The sequence below is a fragment of the Alosa sapidissima genome, chromosome 4 (assembly GCF_018492685.1).
Source record: "Alosa sapidissima isolate fAloSap1 chromosome 4, fAloSap1.pri, whole genome shotgun sequence".
Taxonomy (NCBI): domain Eukaryota; kingdom Metazoa; phylum Chordata; class Actinopteri; order Clupeiformes; family Clupeidae; genus Alosa; species Alosa sapidissima.
In genome coordinates, this window is record NC_055960.1 from 30,365,496 (window position 1) to 30,387,750 (window position 22,255).

Genomic DNA, 22,255 nt, shown 5'->3' on the forward strand with positions numbered 1-22,255 from the left:
AAGGTGCCAATCATTCTGGAGGGTACTGTACACGTTAATGCTGTTCATTGATTATAGTTCAGCATTCAACACCATAGTCCCCCTCACTCTGCTCACAAAGAGGAGTGAGTGGGTGGTCTGACATCTGGCACATCAGCACAGGTGCCCCCCAAGACTGTGTTTTGAGTCCCGCACTGTACAATATCTATACTCATGACTGTAGAATACTCATGACTGTAGAGCCAGCAGCAGTCACACCTCCATCATCAAATTTGCAGATGACACAGTGGTGGTGGGCTTGATCAGCAACAACAATAAACAGGCCTACCTGAATCAGGCAGAGAATGTAGCACAGTGGTGCCAGTTCAAAAACCCTGGGAAGACCCTGAATGTCAGCAAAACAAAGGAAATTGTGGTGAACTACTGAGACAGCAGAGCAGTTACACTCCATTAAAGATCAGTAGGCAGCCTGTGGAAAGGGTTGAACGTTTAAATACCTCGGTGTGCACATCAGAGGACTTCACATGGACCCAGCACACTCATTTCGAAATCCAAGTTGTACTTCCTATGTCAGCTGCAAATTCAAGTGTCAGCATCCATCTTGAAGGTTTTCTACTCCTCAGCAGTGGAGAGTGTTCTAACAGGTAGCATCACCTGGCATGCAAACTGTACAGCCCATGACTGCAGTGCCCTGCCAAACGCACCATCAAAGCAACTCTCCTTACACAGCAGAATATACAGTATCCTCCAGAATTATTGCCACCTGTGCTAAAGTTGACTAAAAAGAGGAATATAATTCTATACAGTCTATGGTACAGAGCAAAGATCTTAGAGCGCATACAGAGAAACAGTATCATACATTCAATAATGTAAGTTATCAGATTTCATAAATGTGAATGAAAATAACGTTACAACATTACATCTTTAGTAGTTTAATTGTAAACATCAAATAAGAGAGTTTTTTTGTCTTATATATAATTATATATATATATATATATATATATAAAATATATATATATATTAGCCAGAGCTAGCTGTTTAATGTAATGTTAACATTTTAAGGACGTCACGCTCACTGTCATGTCCAGTTCAGGCCAGCGGCATACTGACGATCATAGCTCATGGTTAAGTTATTTTCTATGCCGAATAACGGCCCGCACAAGACTGCGCCTCTATTGACGAATAGGAGCAGCTAAATAGCCACGATGCCCCCCTGCGTTATTACTCGGTATCTACCCAACGTTACTCCTGCTATTGCTAGCTACTAGCTAGCTACAACAGTAGTTAGCTTGTTAGCCTGTTACCTTGTCATCAAGCTGCCTCTGCAGCCGCGCGCCTACGACTCCGGCGTTCACTCACTGCACGATGGCGGAGGGAGGCGGACCCGACTCGGGTAACGCGGCAGACGCCGAGACAGAGCCAGTGCCGGCCCAGATACCTGTACCTTCAACCGAATGTCAAAAGCAGACCATCGGGACACTACTGAAAACCACACTCCGAAAGGGAGATGAGTGGTAAGGCAAGCTGTGGAACAACAGTGGCTTCGGAGAGGGAACAGTCGCTGGCTAGCTTGGCAGTTAGCTAAGAGCCCGTGTTCGTATGCTAATGTTACTACGAAGTTGGACCCCAAAGATTGCTAGCTAACGTAGATATATAGCTAGCTATGGCGTTTGTAACACGAATTGATAGTGTAGAGTGGGGTGCTATGCTGTAATAACGTAACATAAACGGTGGGCTTGCTGTACAAGTAACGCTAACGTTACTGCATTCTCAGATGTGAGAATGCCAGCCTGTAACGTTTACCCCTGTCAGCCATTCTACTTTTACTAAGTAACGTTTAACAACAGATGTGTTCTGGAGACTAACTTGTGTAACGTAGGCTAACGGTACCTCAGAAGCTTGAGTTTGGTCACCTCATCAACATGAGTTATTGTTAGCTAACATAACGTTACATGCATGCTACTTAGATATATGGCTATCTATTGCTAGGTACCAAGCCAGGTATCTTGGCTAAAATCAATGGTAATATCATTCCCCAGAGATTTTCTCGATAGATTAACACTAACGTACCAGCTAACGTTAACGTAGCTAAAATGTTACATTTGTTTGGGTGGCTAACATTAACACAGGAAGTCATATAACGTACGCCTTGAATGGTGGTTAGCTCACTGAATCATTCACCTAGCAAGCCAATCAATCAACAGTCGTTAACGTTAAGCGTTAATATAACTTATTTGCTAGCTAGACATTTAGTTCTCTTTAACCTTAACGTGCCGTTTGTTCTAACACAACTTAGTTAACTTACACTACGTTACCACTAACGTTAGCCGCGTTAGCTAACCTTACGGTGTTTGGCAAACTTAACATTAACGTTAGCCGCCTAGTTAACGTTAAGTAACATAAACTAGCTGCGTGGTTATTTTTACTGTTGTTATTAAGTGAAGCCAGTAAGAAGTTAAGTACATTTTATGACGTTAAATTCTTATAATCTATGTTGTGAACTTGCCAGGTAGCATAGCTAATTATAAACTTAGCTGACGTTTAGTAGGAGTTGGCGTTGCTAGCTAGATGCTATCTTGCTAACTTAGCAGGCTAATGCTTTGTCATTGGTACTGGATAATACCCAGCGACATTTATTTGACACCCACCCGTCACTCTGTCACAAAATCATCTGTGGTCAACCTTAGTACTGTAACAACAAACATCTAAGGGTAGATTAACCGGATTAACGTGTAATCTGTACTTTTCATGCACGTTATGCTAGCCTGGTGATATAACATTGGTGAATGCACTTCACTGGGTGGTCTGGTTAAACGGCTCCTGGCCCCATCAGACCGTTTGACATGTTATTTTGACTCAGTATGCATGACTCGCGTTTAACCATAGTGGTGGGGCTGTGTTGCCTGTCGACCAATCTATAGGCACTTGTCGACTCTGTTACAGATACATGGCAAGTAACTGCCTTGAGGGATGTAAGTAATTCTGGTTAAGCCAGTTGTGTTGAAACTTGTACCCTAGTCAACTGTGCTGTACCTCTGACAAATAGAGTTGTCAACAGGCAAACCATTTGGCTGATGTCAAATTTGACACTCCTTTCAATAATACAACTGCTGTCTGTGGTGGTTACATGGAGTCCGCCTAACAAGCTTATGGAGTGGAACATTCTCTCTTAAGATGAGCTTAAGATATCCTAGTTGGCTGTTGCTATCTATACTGGCAAATGTGATCCTGTACACAGTTTGACTTTGTTAGGGACCTATATTCTTTAGCCTGTTTTCACATTATTTGTGTTAATATGTTCCCTTTTTATCACTTAGACCCACAGGGTGTAACTAAAGTTGTAAGTCCAGACTGCCAATTTATTGCAGTAGTTTTATCTCTATAGGTATTTGATTGACAGTCGATGGTTCAAGCAATGGAAGAAGTATGTTGGCTTCGACAGCTGGGATATGTACAATGTTGGCGAACACAGCCTGTATCCTGGACCAATAGACAATTCAGGCCTTTTCTCAGGTAAAGTGAGAATAGATTTTCACAAAAGACAAAGAAAAAGGGTTGTGAAGTTGTACATATTGTATGTACATAACATTATATGTAATATAACTTATGTGTACTCCTATTTTTATGGACAGATTACGACACACAGACATTAAAGGAACACCTCATAGATGAGCTGGACTATGTCCTGATGCCCACAGAGGCATGGACCAAGCTTGTCAGCTGGTATGGCTGTCTTGAAGGCCAGAAACCCATCGTCAGAAAGGTATTTTACCCATTCTAACGGTTCTGTCTGTTGCAAACTCTCTCAGGGTTTCATGTGTTTTGTGTGTTGCGTTATGTCACTCAATTGTTCCGGAGTGATTGTGGTTGTACAATGTCTGTATCCTGCTGCGCTGTTGCGCTCACTGTTTTGTTGTGGGTTCTGTTTTTAGGTAGTAGAGCATGGCATGTTTGTTAAGCACTGTAAAGTGGAAGTGTATCTGTTGGAGCTGAACTTGTGTGAAAATGACAATATGGACAACGTGGTTACACGTCATTTCAGCAAAGCAGACACAATTGGTAAGACTTTCTTTTTTTTCTTTTCTTTTTTTTGGAATATATTCAGGTTCTGATGATTTGTATATCAAGTTTGTTCTGTGGGAATATGCACGTTCCATGCCTAATTGCATACCTTGTTCTTTGGCTCAGACACAATTGAAAAGGAAATGAGGACACTCTTTGACATCCCTACGGAAAAGGAGACGCGATTGTGGAATAAATACATGAGCAACACCTATGAGCAGTTGAACAAGCCAGACAGCACTGTGCAGGATGCTGGCCTGTTTCAGGGTCAGGTAAGGAGAGTCCACTTGGATCCACATATTTCTTTAAAAAAAAAATAGTTCTCAAACATGAGCATACTGTATTTAGACTAGAAATAAAAGTTTGGCCAAGTTTATAGATTTAGTTTTGAAATAGAGAATTCCAAGAGTTGATTAGGGATAACTCTGAATGCAAGGTCTTTGTTTATTACACGTTTTGAAGCGCATTCCCATCTGAAATTAACTTATGAAATTGTCTAGAACACTGTTTCACAAACTGTTTTCTCTCGTGGTACTCCACCATGATATGAAGCTTACAAAAGCCACAACATAAGTTTTTTGCTCTTTAATTGCCCCCTGCAACCAAAACACTTGCTTCCCGAGTGAACCCATAGTCTAGCATCTGTCTGTTTCCCTGCTTTCATTTTCTTTCATTTTTTCTGTTCAGCGTGACAAGCTGGTAGGTCAGGTACATGCTCAGGCATCCTTTTTAAGAATTCCTACAGTTTTTGTCAATGTCTTTCAGCTATACAGCATAATGTAACGGACAACTTTTTGCTACTTCTGAATCCAGATAAAGTTTGTTGTTGTGCTGTGTATGATTGACTGCTTGTTGCATGTGAATGTGATATTCCTTAAACAAGAAAAATGATATCAAGAAAGATGGAGGAGCTATTACATGATTACATTGGGCAAATTATGAATGATTATTAAGGTGGGGGGCGGGGGCGTGCTGCAGCACACAGTTTGGCTCTGTATTACCAATCAGACCTTAACAACCTGTCGGTTGTGGTGTTGATGTTGGTGACTTTGTGTCTCACGGGCATTTTGCCTGCAGGTGCTGGTGATTGAGCGGAAGAATGAGGATGGCACATGGCCCAGACAGAATGCCCATCTCAAGTAAGCTAATGCCCTCCTTGAGTGTTCAGCTCTAACTGTGCTGTCTGCTCTTACTGTAGTTTATTGCATTTAGTCATTTAGCTGACTCTTTTATTCCAAGTGACTTATAACAAACAAGGTTATATTCTTTTTCCCAGGTGCATAATGCTACTTCTAAGGTGTTTACGCAACATTGTTAGTATCACTATTTTTAGATCCACCTATGCTGTTGCTTAAGTCAGCTAAACAGTGCTCATTTCATCATGAGATACTAGGCCATGGTGCTTGTAGGCAACTTTTCTTTGCCCCTCAGTGACGGTTGATAAGGGCACTAAAAAAAACTCAACTTGGGGTCCTGTTCATTATCTTCCAGAGGAACAAAACTGCATATATTCTGAAATGTTTACAGTAGTGTGTACCCATTGGCAGAATTTGATCTTTAAAGGAATATTCCACCATTTGGGGAATTACACTCATTTTCCACCTTCCCTTGAGTTAAACTGTTGAGTTTTACCTTTCCCCAGTTCATCCAGCCGTTCTCTGAGTCTGACAGTAGCACTTTTAGCTCCAGCTCATTGAATCAGATTAGACCGTTAGCATCTCTCCCATAAGCTAACGGTCTAATCCATGAAACCAATCCAAACTAGTTGGCTTGGGGCAAAACGGCTTCTGGAGACATATTGAAACCAGTTCACCACTGTCAGTTTGGCTTGGAGGCTGAGTTGCGTATTATGTGGAGACAAAAGCATAGAAATGAACCACATTTTGTCTGTCTGATTTCAGGTCTAGTACACCCACATCCCGAAATTTCACTACCTCCCCAAAGCTCTCCTCCAACTCGTCTGCAACAATATCTTCAACAGTCACCAATGGAGACAGTTCATCAGGCTATATGCTGAATAATAGCACCTCCTCTGGAAACAGGCATGCTGTTCAAAATACAATAATATATATTTAAAGGATTTTCATTTTTAAGTACCACCTCTGCATGGGGTGTAATTTAATGACTGTAGTTTAATGACATTGTGCCTAACCATCAGGTCTTATTTAGGTTATGTGTCTGGTGTTATGTCATAATTTTCCCATCTTCTAATAAAGTGAAAGAAGACATGTTTTAGCTACTTTTTTTTTTTTTCAAGATGGTATAAAATTCATTTTCTATTTAGAGAAAATATCTTTGTTCCACCTGCGACTTGTGCTGATGCATGCATTGTCCTCAGGTTGGGAGGGTACAACTCCTACAGCTCAAGCTATAGCTACAGAGAATCAGCATCCCAGCCTGGCCTGTGTGGACTCAGTAACCTAGGCAACACATGCTTCATGAATTCTGCCCTCCAGGTAAACCCAGTCATCCTGCATAATTTAGTTGGAGTTCAGAATCACTAACTATAGTCACTGTCAATAATTAAGTAATAGTTTAATCACTGGATCAGCATGAATGACTTCTTGATAAGTATACTTTCTTCTTTTTCAGTGCCTGAGCAATGCATCCCCACTCACAGAGTACTTTCTGAATGACCAGTACGAGGTAGAGATCAACAGGGAAAATCCATTGGGGATGAGGGGCGAGATCGCGGAGGCCTACGCTGACCTGGTCAAGCAGATGTGGCTGAGTCGCAGCAGTTACGTTGCCCCGCGGACATTTAAAGTAAGCAGCACAGCCTGTGACTTGGTCTTTTCAAGTGTGGAATCCAGGGCTAACACTTATCTGGGCAGTCTAGACACTTTATTTTGCTTTTAGAGAGATTGACCCGCAAATGTTGTTCTTTTCTTCAGACCCAAGTGGGCCGCTTTGCCCCGCAGTTCTCAGGGTATCAACAGCAGGACTCCCAGGAGCTGCTGGCTTTCCTGTTGGACGGCCTCCACGAAGACCTAAACCGCGTCAAGAAGAAGCCTTATCTGAGCTTGAGGGATGCCGAAGGACGGCCTGATGAGGTAGTGCTCACTCTCCAGAGACTGAAGTGGGCGAAAGTATCCCGTGCACTTGTCAAACATACTTTGTAGCATGCCCTCTATGTTTACCTGTAGATACTCAAGCTACTTGTGTGTGTGCCTCTTAGGGGTGGGCGATATATATCGTCTGCTATAATATCGTGATTGCTGTTTTAACAATGTGCAAATTGACATTATCGAGTATTTAAATTACTTTGGGGGAAAACACTCGAAATCACGCATTGAACCCCCATACATTCACTAAGCCAGGAGGTGAATGCAAGAGAAGCCCCTGGCTGTAGCAGTCACGTGATTGCTAGTGGTCCACGTTGTCACACGCAGCCTAATGTTTATTTTGTGCAGCTACTTCGTTCAAGTGGCATTGATGAGTTAAAGTCACGGTATTATATGCAAACATTAGGCTAGCCTTTGAGTATTTTAATAGTCTTATGTTACCTTTTTGAAAATGGACTGAAGTTCGCTCTAAATATAAACTTTTATCGATTATCCTAACTGTTAGCATCTCTATGGGATTTCTCATATACATTAGCCATAAGCTAATGCATTAGTTTCTATTCTGTAAGGTCTGCTTAGTTTTACAGTGAAACCAGAGAATGTCTAATAAGGACATAGACGGGCTCTGGTGAAACCTAAGTAAAGGTTTGAAAGAAGCTTCAGACTTTCTCTTGGGAAACTGTCAGGCCTATCTATCCTCTGTAATGTAGCTGGCTAGACCATGTCATTGCCACATACAAGTGGGGGCAGAATTGGAAATGTGTCAGAGTGACAATTGGTTTGGTTAAAAAGTCATAGGTTAGGTTATTGTATATTGCTATTCATAAATAATGAGCTGTAAAGTAACTCGGACATTTAAAAACATTTTTTTAAAGGATATTGACTAATTATCGTTATAGTCAAAATCACAAAAAATATTGAGATTTTTTGTCTATATCGCCTACCCATAGTGCCTCTATGTATGTGTGTGCGCGCCTGTGTGTGCGCACCTGTGTGTGTGTGCCTGTGTGTGTTAGAGGTGCATATATATGCATATGGATTTAACCTATCTGTCTTGAACAGATTGTAGCGAAGGAGGCATGGACAAACCATCGCCTGAGGAACGACTCGATCATCGTAGACATCTTCCATGGTCTGTTCAAGTCCACTCTAGTCTGCCCTGAGTGCTCCAAGGTATCAGTGACATTTGACCCTTTCTGCTACCTCACCCTGCCCTTGCCCATGAAGAAGGACCGCACCATGGAAGTCTTCATGGTCCGCTCTGATCCTCAGAGTAAACCCACACAGGTAAGGGGTTTATGGGAAAAGCCATGTTTTTTTTAGTTTTTTGTTCCTCTGGGTTTTCGGTTGGAATATTTCTTGGCATTCCCTCCTCTGATGATAATCACTGTCGATTGGGCTCTATTATAATACGTCTTGTGTCCAGTCATAATCCATATCCTATTAAAAATGTAGTTAACTGCTAGATGTTGAACATTATGAAAGTCTTTCCCACATGTTCTGTTTCCCATCACAGTACAGAGTGGTGGTGCCTAAGTTGGGTGTAGTGTCAGACCTGTGCAGTGCCCTGGCCAAGCTGTGTGGAGTTCCAGCAGAGAAGGTCAGTCTTCCGTTAGTACTCTCCTCAGGGATTTGTTATCCATGTCTCATGTAGTCACAGATAATTAGCTCTTTAGCCTTTGATTAAAGATCACTGAAAGTGCTGAATTTGATTAACCCTGTTTATTAATGAAAATTCTAGAAATAGTAGCTCTCTGTAGACAGCTTTGCATCTGTAACTCTTTTATTTACTTTATTTATTTGATGGTGACTGACTCATGTTAAACTTCTCTGCCCAGATGGTGGTGGCTGATGTTTACAATCATCGGTTTCACAAGATCTACCGGCGAGAGGATGGCCTCAACCATATCATGGAAAAAGACGACATATTTGTGTAGGTGTTCATTCAGCGTACCTGTTGATGATTAGAACTACAACTGCCCATTGGAACCTAATGTGTTTTATCACACACTTTTATTGTGTTTGTAGTAAACATGTAAACTTTATTAGAACAACTTTAGTTTAGTTTATGCTAAGTACTTTACATGACTGTACTTGTCTAGGTATGAGGTGCAAGAGGAGGACAGTGAAAAGATGAATCTGCCTGTGTACTTCCGCGAGCGCCACTACAAGCAAGGTGGTGGCTACTCCTCGGGCACCATGCTATTTGGCCAGCCCCTGCTCATCACTGTCCCCCGCAACAACCTTTCCATAGACACCCTCTATCAGAAGGTTCTGGAACGAATTGGGTGAGTGTACCCTTGGACATGAGCCCTGACAGTCTTTGCTTTTGTTTTGTAATTATGTTTGTAGTTTCTATGTGGTGTATCGCTGTAGCAAAAGTTCAGTATAGCTGGCCCTTTATATATCCTCTGTAGCAAAAGTTCAGTATAGCTGGCCCTTTATATATCCTCTGAGCTTCCTTGCTCTCTTGTTGTTGTAGGCGTTATGTGAAGCGCTCCCAGGTGTCCGTCGCTGAGAACCGGCCGCTAGCCTCAGCCACAGCCTCGAGCAGCTGCAGCAGCCAGGCGACAGACTGCGCAGCCTCATCCAATCACAACGACGCGTATGCAAGCCCTTCGTCAGAGGGGGCGTCGTGGAGCGCAGGCTCCAGCAATGGACTCAGCAGCCACTCGGACACCTATAAAGGCCGCAATGGCACCTGCGACGGTGAGTCTCCCACCCCAGCTTGGCCGCAGAACTCCTTTTTTTGGTCGAAAATGTCATGTTTGAATCCTCCAGTGTTCGCAGACTGTTTACTACTTTTGCCTTTTGTTTTTGCTTACTAATTATTCTTTATTTTTAAATGATTTTACCTTGTGTTTTATGTTTTCTTTTTATTATGATCTTTACCATTTAACTATTCTTTGACTATATTGTCCTTCTATGCTTTTATTTGTTATTACTGTTTGCTTTTGTTTATGTAGAGCACATTGAATGACCTCTGTGTATGAAATGCGCTATATAAATAAACTTGACTTGATTTGACTGGTGTGTGTGTGTGTGTGTGTGTGACGTGGCTGTGTGGTTTGCAGGTGAAGATGAGGAGGCCATGGACCACCAGGTCAGCCCCGAGCCGGAGAACAGTCAGACAGAGACGGTGGACGGAGAGGAGGAGGGCTCAGAGCAGGAAAACGAGGCCAACGGGAATGCAGAGAAGAAGCCTGGGGCGGTGCACGGCCGCCTCTTCTCCTTCAGTATGGTGAACTCGTATGGCACAGCCAACATCAGCCCCCTGCCATGTGACGGAAACATCCTCAAACTAACAAGTGAGTCTTCTGGGCGCTGTGAGGTCTCTTACCGTAAAACTCCAAATAATAGTCCGGGCTTTTATTTTCCCAAATAGCCAAACTGCACCGGCTAGTATTAGAGACGGGCTTTTAATTCCCTTTACACAAAACTTTTCCTCTGCAAAGATGGAAAATATTATCGAATGAATTATTTCAAACACACTGAATGTCTACCTATATGACTAGGCTATCTGTTGACAATTACGGATCATCAATCATTTAGTGTTAAGATGTTGTTCATTGAGTGAGACAGTAAGATCCAAATAGCGGGGATAGCCAGAACAGATGAAACACGTTTTAATCAAACGTAATTTACAAAGCGATCGTATCACACTGAAAGCTCATATTTTGTCATTAGCAACCTAGCCTATATCGGTCCTTTGTCAAATACAGTTGCATTATCAACCCTGACCAAAACGTTCAGGAATTATTTATGCAAAAGTGGAATGTGCGTAATGTTTCATTCTCCCTCCTTTTCGGCATGAAGGAAACAGCATGAACATGAACCATATCCTTTCTCCCGTATTTTATTTGGCAAATTTGACAACAGTCCGCTTGCATTTCAAATCATAGCCTACTTCTTTCTCTTTATCGCCATGGCGGTACGCATTTAGAATAAAGAATAACGTTCGCGAACCCTTTTGTTTTGTTGCCTGCTGAACGATGAACGATGACGAAGTCGGACATATAGGCATAGTTCATATTGAAAAAAGTTATACAATTTGGATCTCTAGCTTTTCCCCACCGCAGTCTTTTAATGCCATCTAATCATAATGTTAGCGTATGCAGTCTGCACCATACTTAAGCCCAAATCACACCAAAGATTCGGGACGAGATGAGCTGCAACATTCTATTAAACAGCAACTTGATGCAACATTCTAAAACCTTGCAACTGTGACTAGACATGGTGAATGCTTTGCGATGGCTTGCAACGATGTGCATCTAATTCACACCGCTGCAACTCCTTTCTGCAACGGTTTCGTGTCATTGCGAATCTTTGGTGTGAATTGGGCTTTAAACAGACGATCTGACGGGTTTTAGAAGATTAAGTACAACCCGAAACTAAAAAACAGACCAGGCCTCTCGACCTTTAACCCAAACCTGTAGCCACGCCAGGCGTTTAAAAGAGACCGGCGTCTATTTGGGACTAAGCTATTATTTGAAGTTTTACGGTATGTTTGCCTCAAGAGTACATGAGAGACCCTCATACTTGAACATTGTTTTTGTATAACAAAGGTTGTGATGGTTTGTGTGTTTTGAATTCAGCAAGACCTGTTTTGCATGTGTAGATCTATGATTAAGAGAAAAAAAACAAGCTGATGATGGTTCCCCTTGTGTTGCAGCGCATTCCACAGTGGCTATTGACTGGGATTCAGACATTAAGAAGACGTGTTATGATGACCAAGAGGCAGAAGTGAGTTTCATGATATTGAAAATAGGGTTGCAAATTTACAGGAAATTTCTTAATGGACTTTCACTAACGTTAATGAACAGTAATCGATTATTCATTCAACCCTGACGTCACCTGCCCGCCCTATCACCACACGCACAACAGACCTAATAAGTTCCTCAATAAATTACTTTATTGAAAATGCCATTTTACATTCAACTTTAAACTAGTTATATGATCGCCGCGGCAACATTTATTGGCAATTTTACATGGCTTATTGCTGCGCAACGCAACATGTTGCTTATAGGCTTGGAAAAGAAGCCTATAAAGAAGCTATTTAATAGTCACAGTAATTTATTTATTGCCAATTAAATAAGGCTGCACAATGGAACATAGCCTATTGCAGCTTACTTTCAAATAGGCCAGGAAAAAAATGCAATGTTTCATTCAACCTTTTAAACTGTGTTGGATAGTCACAACAATTAATTTATTGTTTACCTTAAAAAAATGGGCTGGACGCTTGTAGGCTAACAAAAAAAATGAACATATCTACATGTTCTGGGGGTGAGGTGTGCGCAATAGGGTTACTGTGAGTCCTGCTTCTGAAAATATTCGCTCAGATGGGACGGAGGTCGCGAGTACACGTATTATCGTGCCAATTTAGCAAGCCTCGGGACTCCTATTGTGTTGATTTTCCACCACGCCAGATTTGTTCTGCTTTTAAAAATGTGCAAGACCGTAGCGATTATTCATTTAGTTTCGAATTCAGTCGACTAATTTCTTAATGACAAATAATCGATCGTCGATTATTGATTAACAGCCCTAATTTAACATCACATATAAAACTCTTGGATATATAGTTTTGTTGTTTGGTACATGATTAATGTAACTCTGCCCTCCTTCCCGGTCCAGGCCTATGAGAAGCATGAGAGTATGGTGCAGCCGCAGAAGAAGAAGTCTACCATAGCGCTGAGGGAGTGCATTGAGCTCTTCACTACCATGGAGACGCTAGGAGAGCACGACCCCTGGTGGGCATCAACACTTGCACCCACTCTACCTGCTCTCTTGTACCTAAAATAGCCACTTCTCCTTATGATAAGTTCATGTCTTTGGCAGGTATTGCCCAGCGTGTAAAAAGCACCAGCAGGCCACCAAGAAGTTTGATCTGTGGTCACTGCCTCGTCTCTTAGTGGTGCATCTTAAGCGCTTCTCCTATAATCGCTGTTGGAGAGACAAGTTGGACACTGTGGTAGACTTCCCAATCAGGTAAATGGAGTGTACTTATTTATGATTTTTCACAAAATTATGTCTGTGTGTTTTGCTCATTAAATGGATAGATACATAGGTAGTTGGTAAGTTTTGATATGAGGCGAAAGGAGCTTGCTTTTCCAAGCTTTTTGGTTTTGACACCAAGGTGTACTTGGTTACTAGTTTGGTGTTCTAATTAAAACTGCCATCATTCATAGTCATTTTTACTAGACATTTTACTTCCCAATTCAGACGTTTTAGTTTGCTCTCTTTGAATACTCCCAGGGGTCGAAATTAACTTTTTGGTCTACTAGCCAAAGTGGCTGGTAGATTAAAAAAATTACCGGCCAGACATATGTTTTACTGGCCAAAACTAAACAATGCTTTACTGGCCTATTATACACCTTTTCAGAACACTGCAGAAGTTCTCAAGTTCCGCTGCAAGTTCCATTCAAATGAACGGGCCTTCCCAATGTTCGTAGGTCCAATAATTTTGTAGCCTATAATCAGACAGTGTTGAAGCGGAGCAAACGTGGCTCTATCTTGGTCAGTAATCAAGGATCTTTGCTATAATGATAACTGCAAAAATTTGACCGTGGCAACGGGTTTTGAGCTATGAATCACGTCTTTCATATAGTTCTAGGAGTAGTTTGTTAGCCATCATTGAAAGTGAAAGTAGGCAAGTAATCAAGTAATAGGCTACATTTCTATGCAACATCTGATACTTTCAAGTTCTATTTGTGTGGCGATCTAGTTGTTTTCTTAGCAGATGCATGAAAGGGTAACCAAGTAACTGTAAGACTCGTGAAGTTTCATTTGTTGTTTTGGCAATAGCTGCATAGCCTATCGGAAAATAAATCTGACCATGTCAACATTGGACAACACAACACTGATGCAAAGCGAAGTTGATATGGCAAGCCAATTTAATGTGACAGACTGAAGTACCCTTTTCTAGCAGTTGATAAGCAACCGTTGTACACACGCCAAAGTGGCGCAGTACCTGCCATAATCCAGCCGCCAATACAAAAATATACTCTTCATTGGCGGGAGCTAATTTCGAGCCCTGAATACACTGCATTCCAAATTATTATGCAAATTACAATTTCTCAGATTTTCCTAAATAGTTGATGCAAATGACAGAGTATAATTCGAATGTTATTGAACAAACAATTATAACAGTATTTTATTCAAAAATAAGAAAACTCAAAAGCACTGCAACGCACGCAACTGTGTGTGGGAGCCGTTTCTGCTTTAATGTCTTTGCAGGATGTCAGAATAGCCTCTCAGAGCTGCTGCTTGGATCTTTTGCTTGATGATGCTCCAAAGGTTCTCAATAGGGTTGAGGTCAGGGGAAGATGGGGGCCATACCATGAGTTTCTCTCCTATTATGCCCATAGCAGCCAATGACCCAGAGGTATTCTTTGCAGCACGAGATGGTGCATTTGTCGTGCATAAAGATGATTTTGCTACGGAAGGCACAGTTGTTTTTTTGTACCACAGAAGAAATTGGTCAGTCAGAAACTCTACATACTTTGCCGAGGTCATTTTCACACTGTCAGGGACCCTAAAGGGGCCTACCAGCTCTCTCCCCATATGATACCGGCCCAAAACATGACTCCGCCACCTCCTTGCTGACGTCTCAGCCTTGTTGGGACATGGTGGCCATTCACCAATCATCCATTACTCCATCCATCTGGACCATCTAAGGTTGCACGGCACTGATCCGTAAAACAAAACTGTTTGAAAATTAGTCTTCATGTATTCCTGAGCCCACTGCAGCCATTTCTGCTTGTGAGCATTGTTTAGGGGTGGCCGAATAGTAGGTTTATGCACACTTGCAAACTTCTTGAGGATCTTACACCTTGAGGTTTAGCAGGACTCCAGAGGCACCAGCGGCTTCAAATACCTGTTTGCTGCTTTGCAATGACATTTTAGCAGCTGCTTTCTTAATCCTATGAATTTGTCTGGCAGAAACCTTCCTTATTATGCCTTTGTCTGCACAAACCCGCCTGTGCTCTGAATAAGCGACAAATTTCTTCACAGTATGATGATCATGCATACGTTTTCGGGAAATATCCAATGTTTTCATACCTTGTCCAAGGTAGTGCACAATTTCACGCTTTTCAGCAGCAGAGAGATCCTTTTTCTTTCCCATATTGCTTGAAACCTATGGCATGCTTATTAATGTGGAACATCCTTCTAGTAGTAGTTTTCGTTTGATTGGGCTCACCTGGCAAACTACGTAATTATCACAGGTGTCTGAGATTGATTTAAAAAAAATAAATGTTTGACACTTAAATCAAATTTGCGTAATACTTTGGAACACAGTGTACTCCCCATAAATCGAGGATTTGCACATGATTGGAGTTTACACAAATCTCTTTTTTACAAAAAAGCAGAACCAGCAGTGGTGGTTGCATTGGTTTCAAAAAAGTTGGTTTCAGTTTCCTTATTTCTCAAGTGAAGTAATCAGTGCTGCCTGGTTACTTTTGGGAAACAGAGAAGTCGTACCACAGGAACCAGTTATTTCACCACACCCAAATATTTTCAGAGAGAAGTTCTTTCTCTCTATGTTCTCTCAATGTTTGTGTGTGGGACGTGTTTAACTTGAGAGGTAGTACTTTGGGCAGCCAGAGATGGGGGATTTTAATCATCTGTCTTTCAATTAGTTAATTCAAAGATGCAGAAGCGGTGCATCAGAAGGAAGGGTTTTTTTTTTATTTCATTTTTTATTGGAAATTGAATGTTGTAACAGAGACTACCACACAATTCCATTTCCTTCAAACTAAATATAAGAAAAGGAGGGTATAGAAAGTAAAATTGCTGTGGTGTCTCTGGACCTGGAATCCTGGTTCCAATTCAGTGAACTCTGCATAGGACATTAATAAAGGTTTGCAAAGCCTTGAAAACCAAAACGAAAATGAAATTTTATTATCAGTTCTAGACCTAACTGAATGTTTGAATATGCAAATGCATTTTTCAAATAGAGATAGCATTGTTTTGAAAATGTCTAGATGTTTTCACTAGAGGGCAGCAAGTCCATAGAAAGCATTGTGGAGTGTGGGAGTGTATTTGAGCCAACAGACAAGTTGTATAAAAATCTCTCCCCCCGTGCCATTCAAGTTTTAACTTCTTTAAGCAATAAGAACACTGCATTGATGAAGGGAGCATTAGTTTTGTTGATGGAAACTGTCCACAACAATTGAGAATATAGTACAGCAGGCAGATTGCATTTATTATACAGTATATGTCTGTGTCTGTGTGAGACAGACGGTGCTTGGATCGTTTCCTCTTAAGTCACACTACTTATCCCGAAGCCAGAGAGGAAATGCCCTGTCAGGGACCTTAGGCCCTTTTAATCTGACTCTGACTTACAGTTTTTCCACCTTAAACAGAACAGTTATTGTCCCTATGTGCAGTAGACTCAAACTCAAAAGATTTATCCTTGGTCTCATAACCTTAATGTAACCTAATACACTACCGGTCAAAAGTTTGGGGTCACTGAGATTTGATTCTAGATTGATAGATTCTTCATTTTCATTCCACTCCATTATAGACATAATACCAGCTGAGATCAGTTGCATTGTTTTTTTAAATCAGGGCAGCAGTTTTCAGATTACATTATGTGTTTACATAATTTCGAAAGGGTTCACGACAGTTGTAGAAAGAAATGGCTGATCTTTAATGCAATATCTACATTACCCATTATCAGCAACCATTCATCCAATGTTCCAAAGGTACATTCTGTTTATTAATCTGATATCATAACTGAGAAAACATTGGAGAACCCTTTTGAATTATGTAAGCACATAATGTAATCTGAAAACTGCTGGCTTGATTAAAAAACAATTAAACTGATCTCAGCTGGTATTCTGTCTATAATGGAGTGGAATGGAAATTTCTAAATGACCCCAAACTTTTGACCGGTAGTGTATGTAATATAACTGAATATTTGATGGGTCGTTAAAGCCCTATTTTTGGTAACTGTGATCATTTGAAATGGTCATTGATGCGTATGTATTCCTATGTAGTCCCACTTGGTTTGAGGAACCTAATGTTATGTTTGTTTTCCAGGGGATTTGATCTAATGTTATGTTTTTCTTCTTAGGGATTTGATCTAATGTTATGTTTGTCTTCTCAGGGACTTGAACATGTCAGAGTTTGTGTGCGATCCAAAGGCTGAGCCCTATGTTTATGATCTGATCGCTGTCTCTAACCACTACGGAGGCATGGGGGGAGGCCACTGTAAGTAACTCCACTTGCTCGTTGTCCACTTGTGTCCACTTGCTCAGGCAGATCAACTGTACAGCTTAATGCTGTGCTGTGCTACTATGGTTTGTTTGACATGGTTTCAGGTAAAATGAGATGTTCAGACACTTATCTGCTTTCCAAAAATATTGCTTTGATGCTTTTGTTTTGTACCTGGTATCACTTCCCTGAAGTGTGTGTTCTGTTTGTCTTTCTCAAACATTTAAGAAGCCCTTTAGGAAGTGGTATTCATCCAGGTTGTAGTCATGGTACTTAAGCTGCTGCCTGAGCTTGTATTTGAAATGTTTTAAACAGCTTTGTTAATGTGTAAGAAGCAATGAACAAATGGATTAATCATTTCCTTGTTTAAGTGTCTGTCATCCAACCTAATGGATACTTTCTCTTCCTTTGCTCCACACAGTGCTTTGGTTTGAGTTCTTGCTGTGCTCATAGAGCACCTTGTGTTGTGTATATAAATATGGGTGTTAGAAAGGTGGCCATATAACAAACAGCATTCCTATTGATGTGTGATGACTTGCTTCCTCATCTAGACACGGCCTATGGGAAAAACAAAGTTGATGGAAAGTGGTATTACTTCGATGACAGCAGTGTATCATCCGCCTCCGAAGATCAGATTGTGGTCAGTGCAGTTAAATTTAACTCTGTTCAATATGTTGTAATTTTGAAAAAGTCCCTGTTCTAGTTTGCCAGATTGACAGGAAGTATGCATGCCTATTGACGTTTGATGAATGAATCATTTTGAAAATATGTCAAGACTTCCTGGTCGTGGCCATCACTTGGTTCCTTGTGTGTGTGTGTGTGTGTGTGTGTGTGTGTATATATCTGTGTCTAACTAATGTAATTCTATCTGTCTGTCTGTCTCTCCACAGACAAAGGCAGCCTATGTGCTATTCTACCAACGCAGAGACAATGACAGCCCCTCCAAGTCAACGGCATCTGCTTCCCTGGGGGGAGCGCCTGAAACCCCTGATGACACCATGGACACCAACTGAACATCGCTGAGGTTTCGGGACAAGCGCTGAAGCAAAAGCCTGATAAACATTACAGCAAAACAAATGAAAATCAAGATGTGACCGATCAACGCACCCCCAGAGGCCACTTCAGACGTTTTCTTTTTAAGACTTAAATATATAGGCCCCTGTCATCTTGCTCTTATTTTTAACCGTCTCTCACTTGCATCACCACCAAGAGCCTGCGACAGCCAAAAGAAAAAAAATAATAATAATTTGATATGTGGCCTCAAAGACTTTTCTCTCTAGAGCTTGCTGCCTGCTCTCAGGAGAGCATAGTTTAACAAATTGCAAAAGAATAAGGAGAAAATGAAAAATGGGTGAATGAAATGGCAATGCAAACTTTGTCTGGACAAAAGGAATGTTTTAGAAGTTGCCTAAAATGAATAGATACATTCTGTCACCCAATAGGGAAAAAAGAAAAAAATAATAATAAAGAAGCCAAATGCAAATGTTGTCTCAACCAAAGCATTGCAAGTTGTACATGTGGAAGAGGTAAAGTGAGGAGATCTGGAAGGAGTGGCTTGTGAGTCTCCGTGTATAACCAGAGATGACATTTATGCAAAAGTGATCAATATTTCCAAATGAAATGTGCACTGGCTAAATCCCGTTGAACCCCACCAGACTGCACTCTTAATACATAGTGCTTCCTCTGGAAGACTGGACTCTTTTTGGGATTGTGCACCTAGAGTGTACTGGTCAGCCCACCCCATGTCCACTGATCAGGGCCACCTTACTCCAGAGAAATTGGATTGCTGATAAGTTTCATTTTTCTCTCTCTCCACGGCTTGACGTTTTCATCTTCACATTTCTGCCATGCTTAAAAACATGCTTTTTAATCTGCCTAGCCCTGACCCTGTCTTAGGTCAGTCAAAGCATGCTGTTTGGGTTGATGCTGCCCTGTCATGCTACCTTGCAATGAGGTTTAGTGTACCGCTGAACAACAGAAACGTGCTGCTCTGTCTCCGAAACGTAATGCACCAGCGGCCTTTGAAGCCCCATAAGCCTGTTAAAGAGGGCGGGGCATGTGTGAGTGCTCTTAGCTTTTATTTTAAGATGGGAATAAGTCTGCTTTTTGTCTTACGTGGAATTTATGAATGAGTGAATTTTGGTTTTTCAGTTCAGTTTACTTTTACTTTTCTTGACCTTCGAAAGAAAACAGAAAATCACCTATCTCTTTCAAAATGTGACTTGACACTCAGTGGTGAAATAAAATTATGTTAATACAACATTTAGATTGCATCCTAATGGAAATACATTTTATTTAATTGAAAGTCAATGAGGTGATTTAAGTGGTGCTAAATTAATGAGACTTGAAAAAGACTTTTTTTTTTTTTTTAGACCAAGTAGAGGTTTTACAGCAGACTCCCCCTAAATAGGGAGTGCTTGTGTATTTTCCCTCAAAGTGCACATAGTGCGATATATTTTAGTTGCACTTCCTAGACCTGCTTCTTAAGTCAGAGATTGTCTGGAGAAAATTCTCAATAATTTTCACCGCTGTTATTTATTAGTATTACAAATGTAGTCATGAAAAATCTGTAAATCAAGAAAAAGCCTATTTCTCTTTTTGATTTAGGGGCAACTCAGACTTTGGAGGAGCACATTTATTGAATTGGTGAAATGTACATTTCTGACTGTCACAGTGATCAGTAATTAAGCTGAAAATATGTGATTCAGAACTCACAGTAGCCAATGCCATCATTATTGAGTTTTTGGAGATCAGTTCCTGCCTTTTCACTTGCATTGTGCTTTCTTTTACTTTTTTTCGATTTACAATGAAAATGCAAAAGTTTCTGGTCAGTTCCACTGTGAAAGCCCTGCCCAGACATGACATAACTATATCAATATTTCTGTTGAAGAGAAAAAGCTTTACATCTTATAAATACATGCCCATAGCAACTTAAACAGTGGTAGACCCAATAGCCAAGGCAAAAGCCATTTGTTTAAAACAGATTCTTTTCTCTATTACCTCTACAATATCAACACTTTACATATGTGTTTTCTTGTCCAATTACATAGATGTACATAATTATACTCTATTTCCAAAATAGGTACATAACTACTTTGTGTTCTGATATTTATCTTATTGCCAATATCTGCAATATCAGATTTTGATGAAAATGATTTGAAAGTTCAATAAAGGATGGAAGCCTGATCTGGATGGCCTTTTGTTTTGTACATTTAGTCAGAAACAATTCTCCATCTTTCAGGAGTAGCTTTCCATGCAAGTCATTGTACATCAGTCTTTCTGTACCGCATGCAGAGGAACCAGTCTCGGGCAATTGGTTTGTTGTAGCTTACTGTACATAAAGATACTTTCCCCTGCATCACAGTAATTAACCAGCGTATAATGTGTAATTATTGATTATATGATAATTAGGCCTAAAACTTAAGACTGCCAGGAACCGTTGGAATTAATCTGTCTAGGTACCACAAATGACATTTTTTTTTGAAGGTCAAGCCTTTGTGAGTTTAAATCTGCCTAGTATTTAGGTCGTGTAGTTGAGATTAAGCCTGAGATTGAGCCTGGTGACTTCAAGAAATAGACTATTAATGAACACCTACAAATAAAATGATTTAGTCGCCACATTATCATGGGTTTCATAGTCCAGTTTGTAATAAGCCGATGCAGGACATGAATACCTAGCCTACATTTCACCAAAGTGAAATAACTAGATGGATAAAATGTTTCATGTAAAAAATATATTTATTCAGTCAGCAGAGCATATTGTGCTTTCCATAGACATTGCAACTGTCAAGTCAAGACGTTAAAATGGCATCTGGTATCCCCCACAAATATGTTTAAAAGAATACCTTCATTAATTGAACATCTTCACACAGGCACATTGTATATGAGCACAAATGGCCCACTGGCAACAGCATGTCTCACAGAGGCAAGATAATCACGGAAGACTAGACTATCAGACTGTGATGGAAATAAATCAAAGAAAGGTTAGCCGATGTAACATATTGCCTCTGTTGAAACTATGCTTGGACGTTTTAGTTAGCAATGTTAAGAAGCTTCTTGATATCTGCCTCGATGTTGCTGGTGAGGAATCTGCGCCCATACCGCTTAAAGGGCACTCCATCCGGACCAATGAGAAACTTCTCAAAATTCCAAGCGATGTCATTCCTACAAACGGGACTCCATATGATATATTTGGGCTCCGTCATGAAACACATCGGCTCATCGCTGGGGAAAGGAATCTTGTCTTTCAGAAACACAAACAAAGGATGGGCATCTTTTCCATTTACGTCGACCTTCTCAAGGAGTTTAAATTTGGGCTCGAAGCCGTTTCCTGGTCGAACATATTTCAAAGATTGCAGAATTTCCTCATTGTTGCAATTCTCCTGCGAAATGAAGAACAGAGGGACAGTGTTTAAAATAGGCTTATTTCCTCTGATTACATAATCTTTCGTTGGTCTGAAACAAAAAACAGGCTATAGCCTAGGCCTTCCCAACATATTTCACAATTAGGCTAACATAACAATACTTATATTAAATACCGATGCAGACATACAACGAGGCCTAGAGAAAAATTACCAAATATTGTTAACAATGGATCCCACCTGATGTCCGAACTGGTTGCAGGGCACTCCCAGAACCACAAGCCCCTTTGAGGAATACTTCTCGTGGAGTTCGTTCATCTGGGTGTAATCCCTGGTGGTCGTGCCTCATAGAGATGCCACATTCTCGATAAGGATAACTTTACCCTTAAGTGATGAGAAATTCAATATCTCTCCTGTAAGTAACCTTGCAGAAACATCGTAGAGAGTTTTAATTGCGGCCATGTCTGCTGAACTGGACGGCGAGTATAAACTTCAGTCGCAGGTACACGCACTTTTATCATGCGCAGCCTACTGAAGAAGGAAGTGTCACGGGCAGTTTAGGCTTTGAGGGGC

At 40.8% G+C, this 22,255-nt stretch overlaps 2 protein-coding genes across 3 annotated transcripts; one reads left to right on the forward strand and one right to left on the reverse strand.

Annotated features, from left to right (window-relative positions):
- The first annotated feature begins 1,157 nt into the window (after positions 1 to 1,157).
- On the forward strand, positions 1,158 to 20,507 carry usp4 (ubiquitin specific peptidase 4 (proto-oncogene)). Of its 2 annotated transcripts, none has more exons than XM_042089039.1 (22): positions 1,158 to 1,493; positions 3,365 to 3,492; positions 3,612 to 3,742; positions 3,912 to 4,038; positions 4,168 to 4,313; positions 5,119 to 5,180; positions 5,943 to 6,083; positions 6,380 to 6,497; positions 6,634 to 6,807; positions 6,936 to 7,094; positions 8,169 to 8,393; positions 8,623 to 8,706; positions 8,945 to 9,039; positions 9,209 to 9,394; positions 9,589 to 9,815; positions 10,181 to 10,414; positions 11,779 to 11,849; positions 12,738 to 12,853; positions 12,942 to 13,091; positions 17,215 to 17,318; positions 17,873 to 17,961; positions 18,212 to 20,507. In XM_042089039.1, exons 1-22 carry the CDS (start codon positions 1,345 to 1,347, stop codon positions 18,332 to 18,334), a joined length of 3,039 nt encoding a protein of 1,012 aa, XP_041944973.1. In that variant the 5' UTR covers positions 1,158 to 1,344; the 3' UTR covers positions 18,335 to 20,507. The 2 variants fall into 2 exon arrangements, with proteins under 2 accessions (XP_041944973.1, XP_041944974.1); XM_042089040.1 differs by having other exon boundaries at positions 1,364 to 1,493; positions 3,351 to 3,492.
- Positions 20,508 to 21,040: 533 nt separating this feature from the next.
- gpx1b (glutathione peroxidase 1b) lies at positions 21,041 to 22,207 on the reverse strand. Its single transcript, XM_042089071.1, has 2 exons — positions 21,923 to 22,207; positions 21,041 to 21,703 (listed from the first exon to the last, which is right to left on the reverse strand). The coding sequence occupies exons 1-2, from the start codon at positions 22,142 to 22,144 to the stop codon at positions 21,353 to 21,355; spliced, it is 573 nt and encodes a 190-aa protein (XP_041945005.1). The 5' UTR covers positions 22,145 to 22,207; the 3' UTR covers positions 21,041 to 21,352.
- Positions 22,208 to 22,255: the final 48 nt, after the last annotated feature.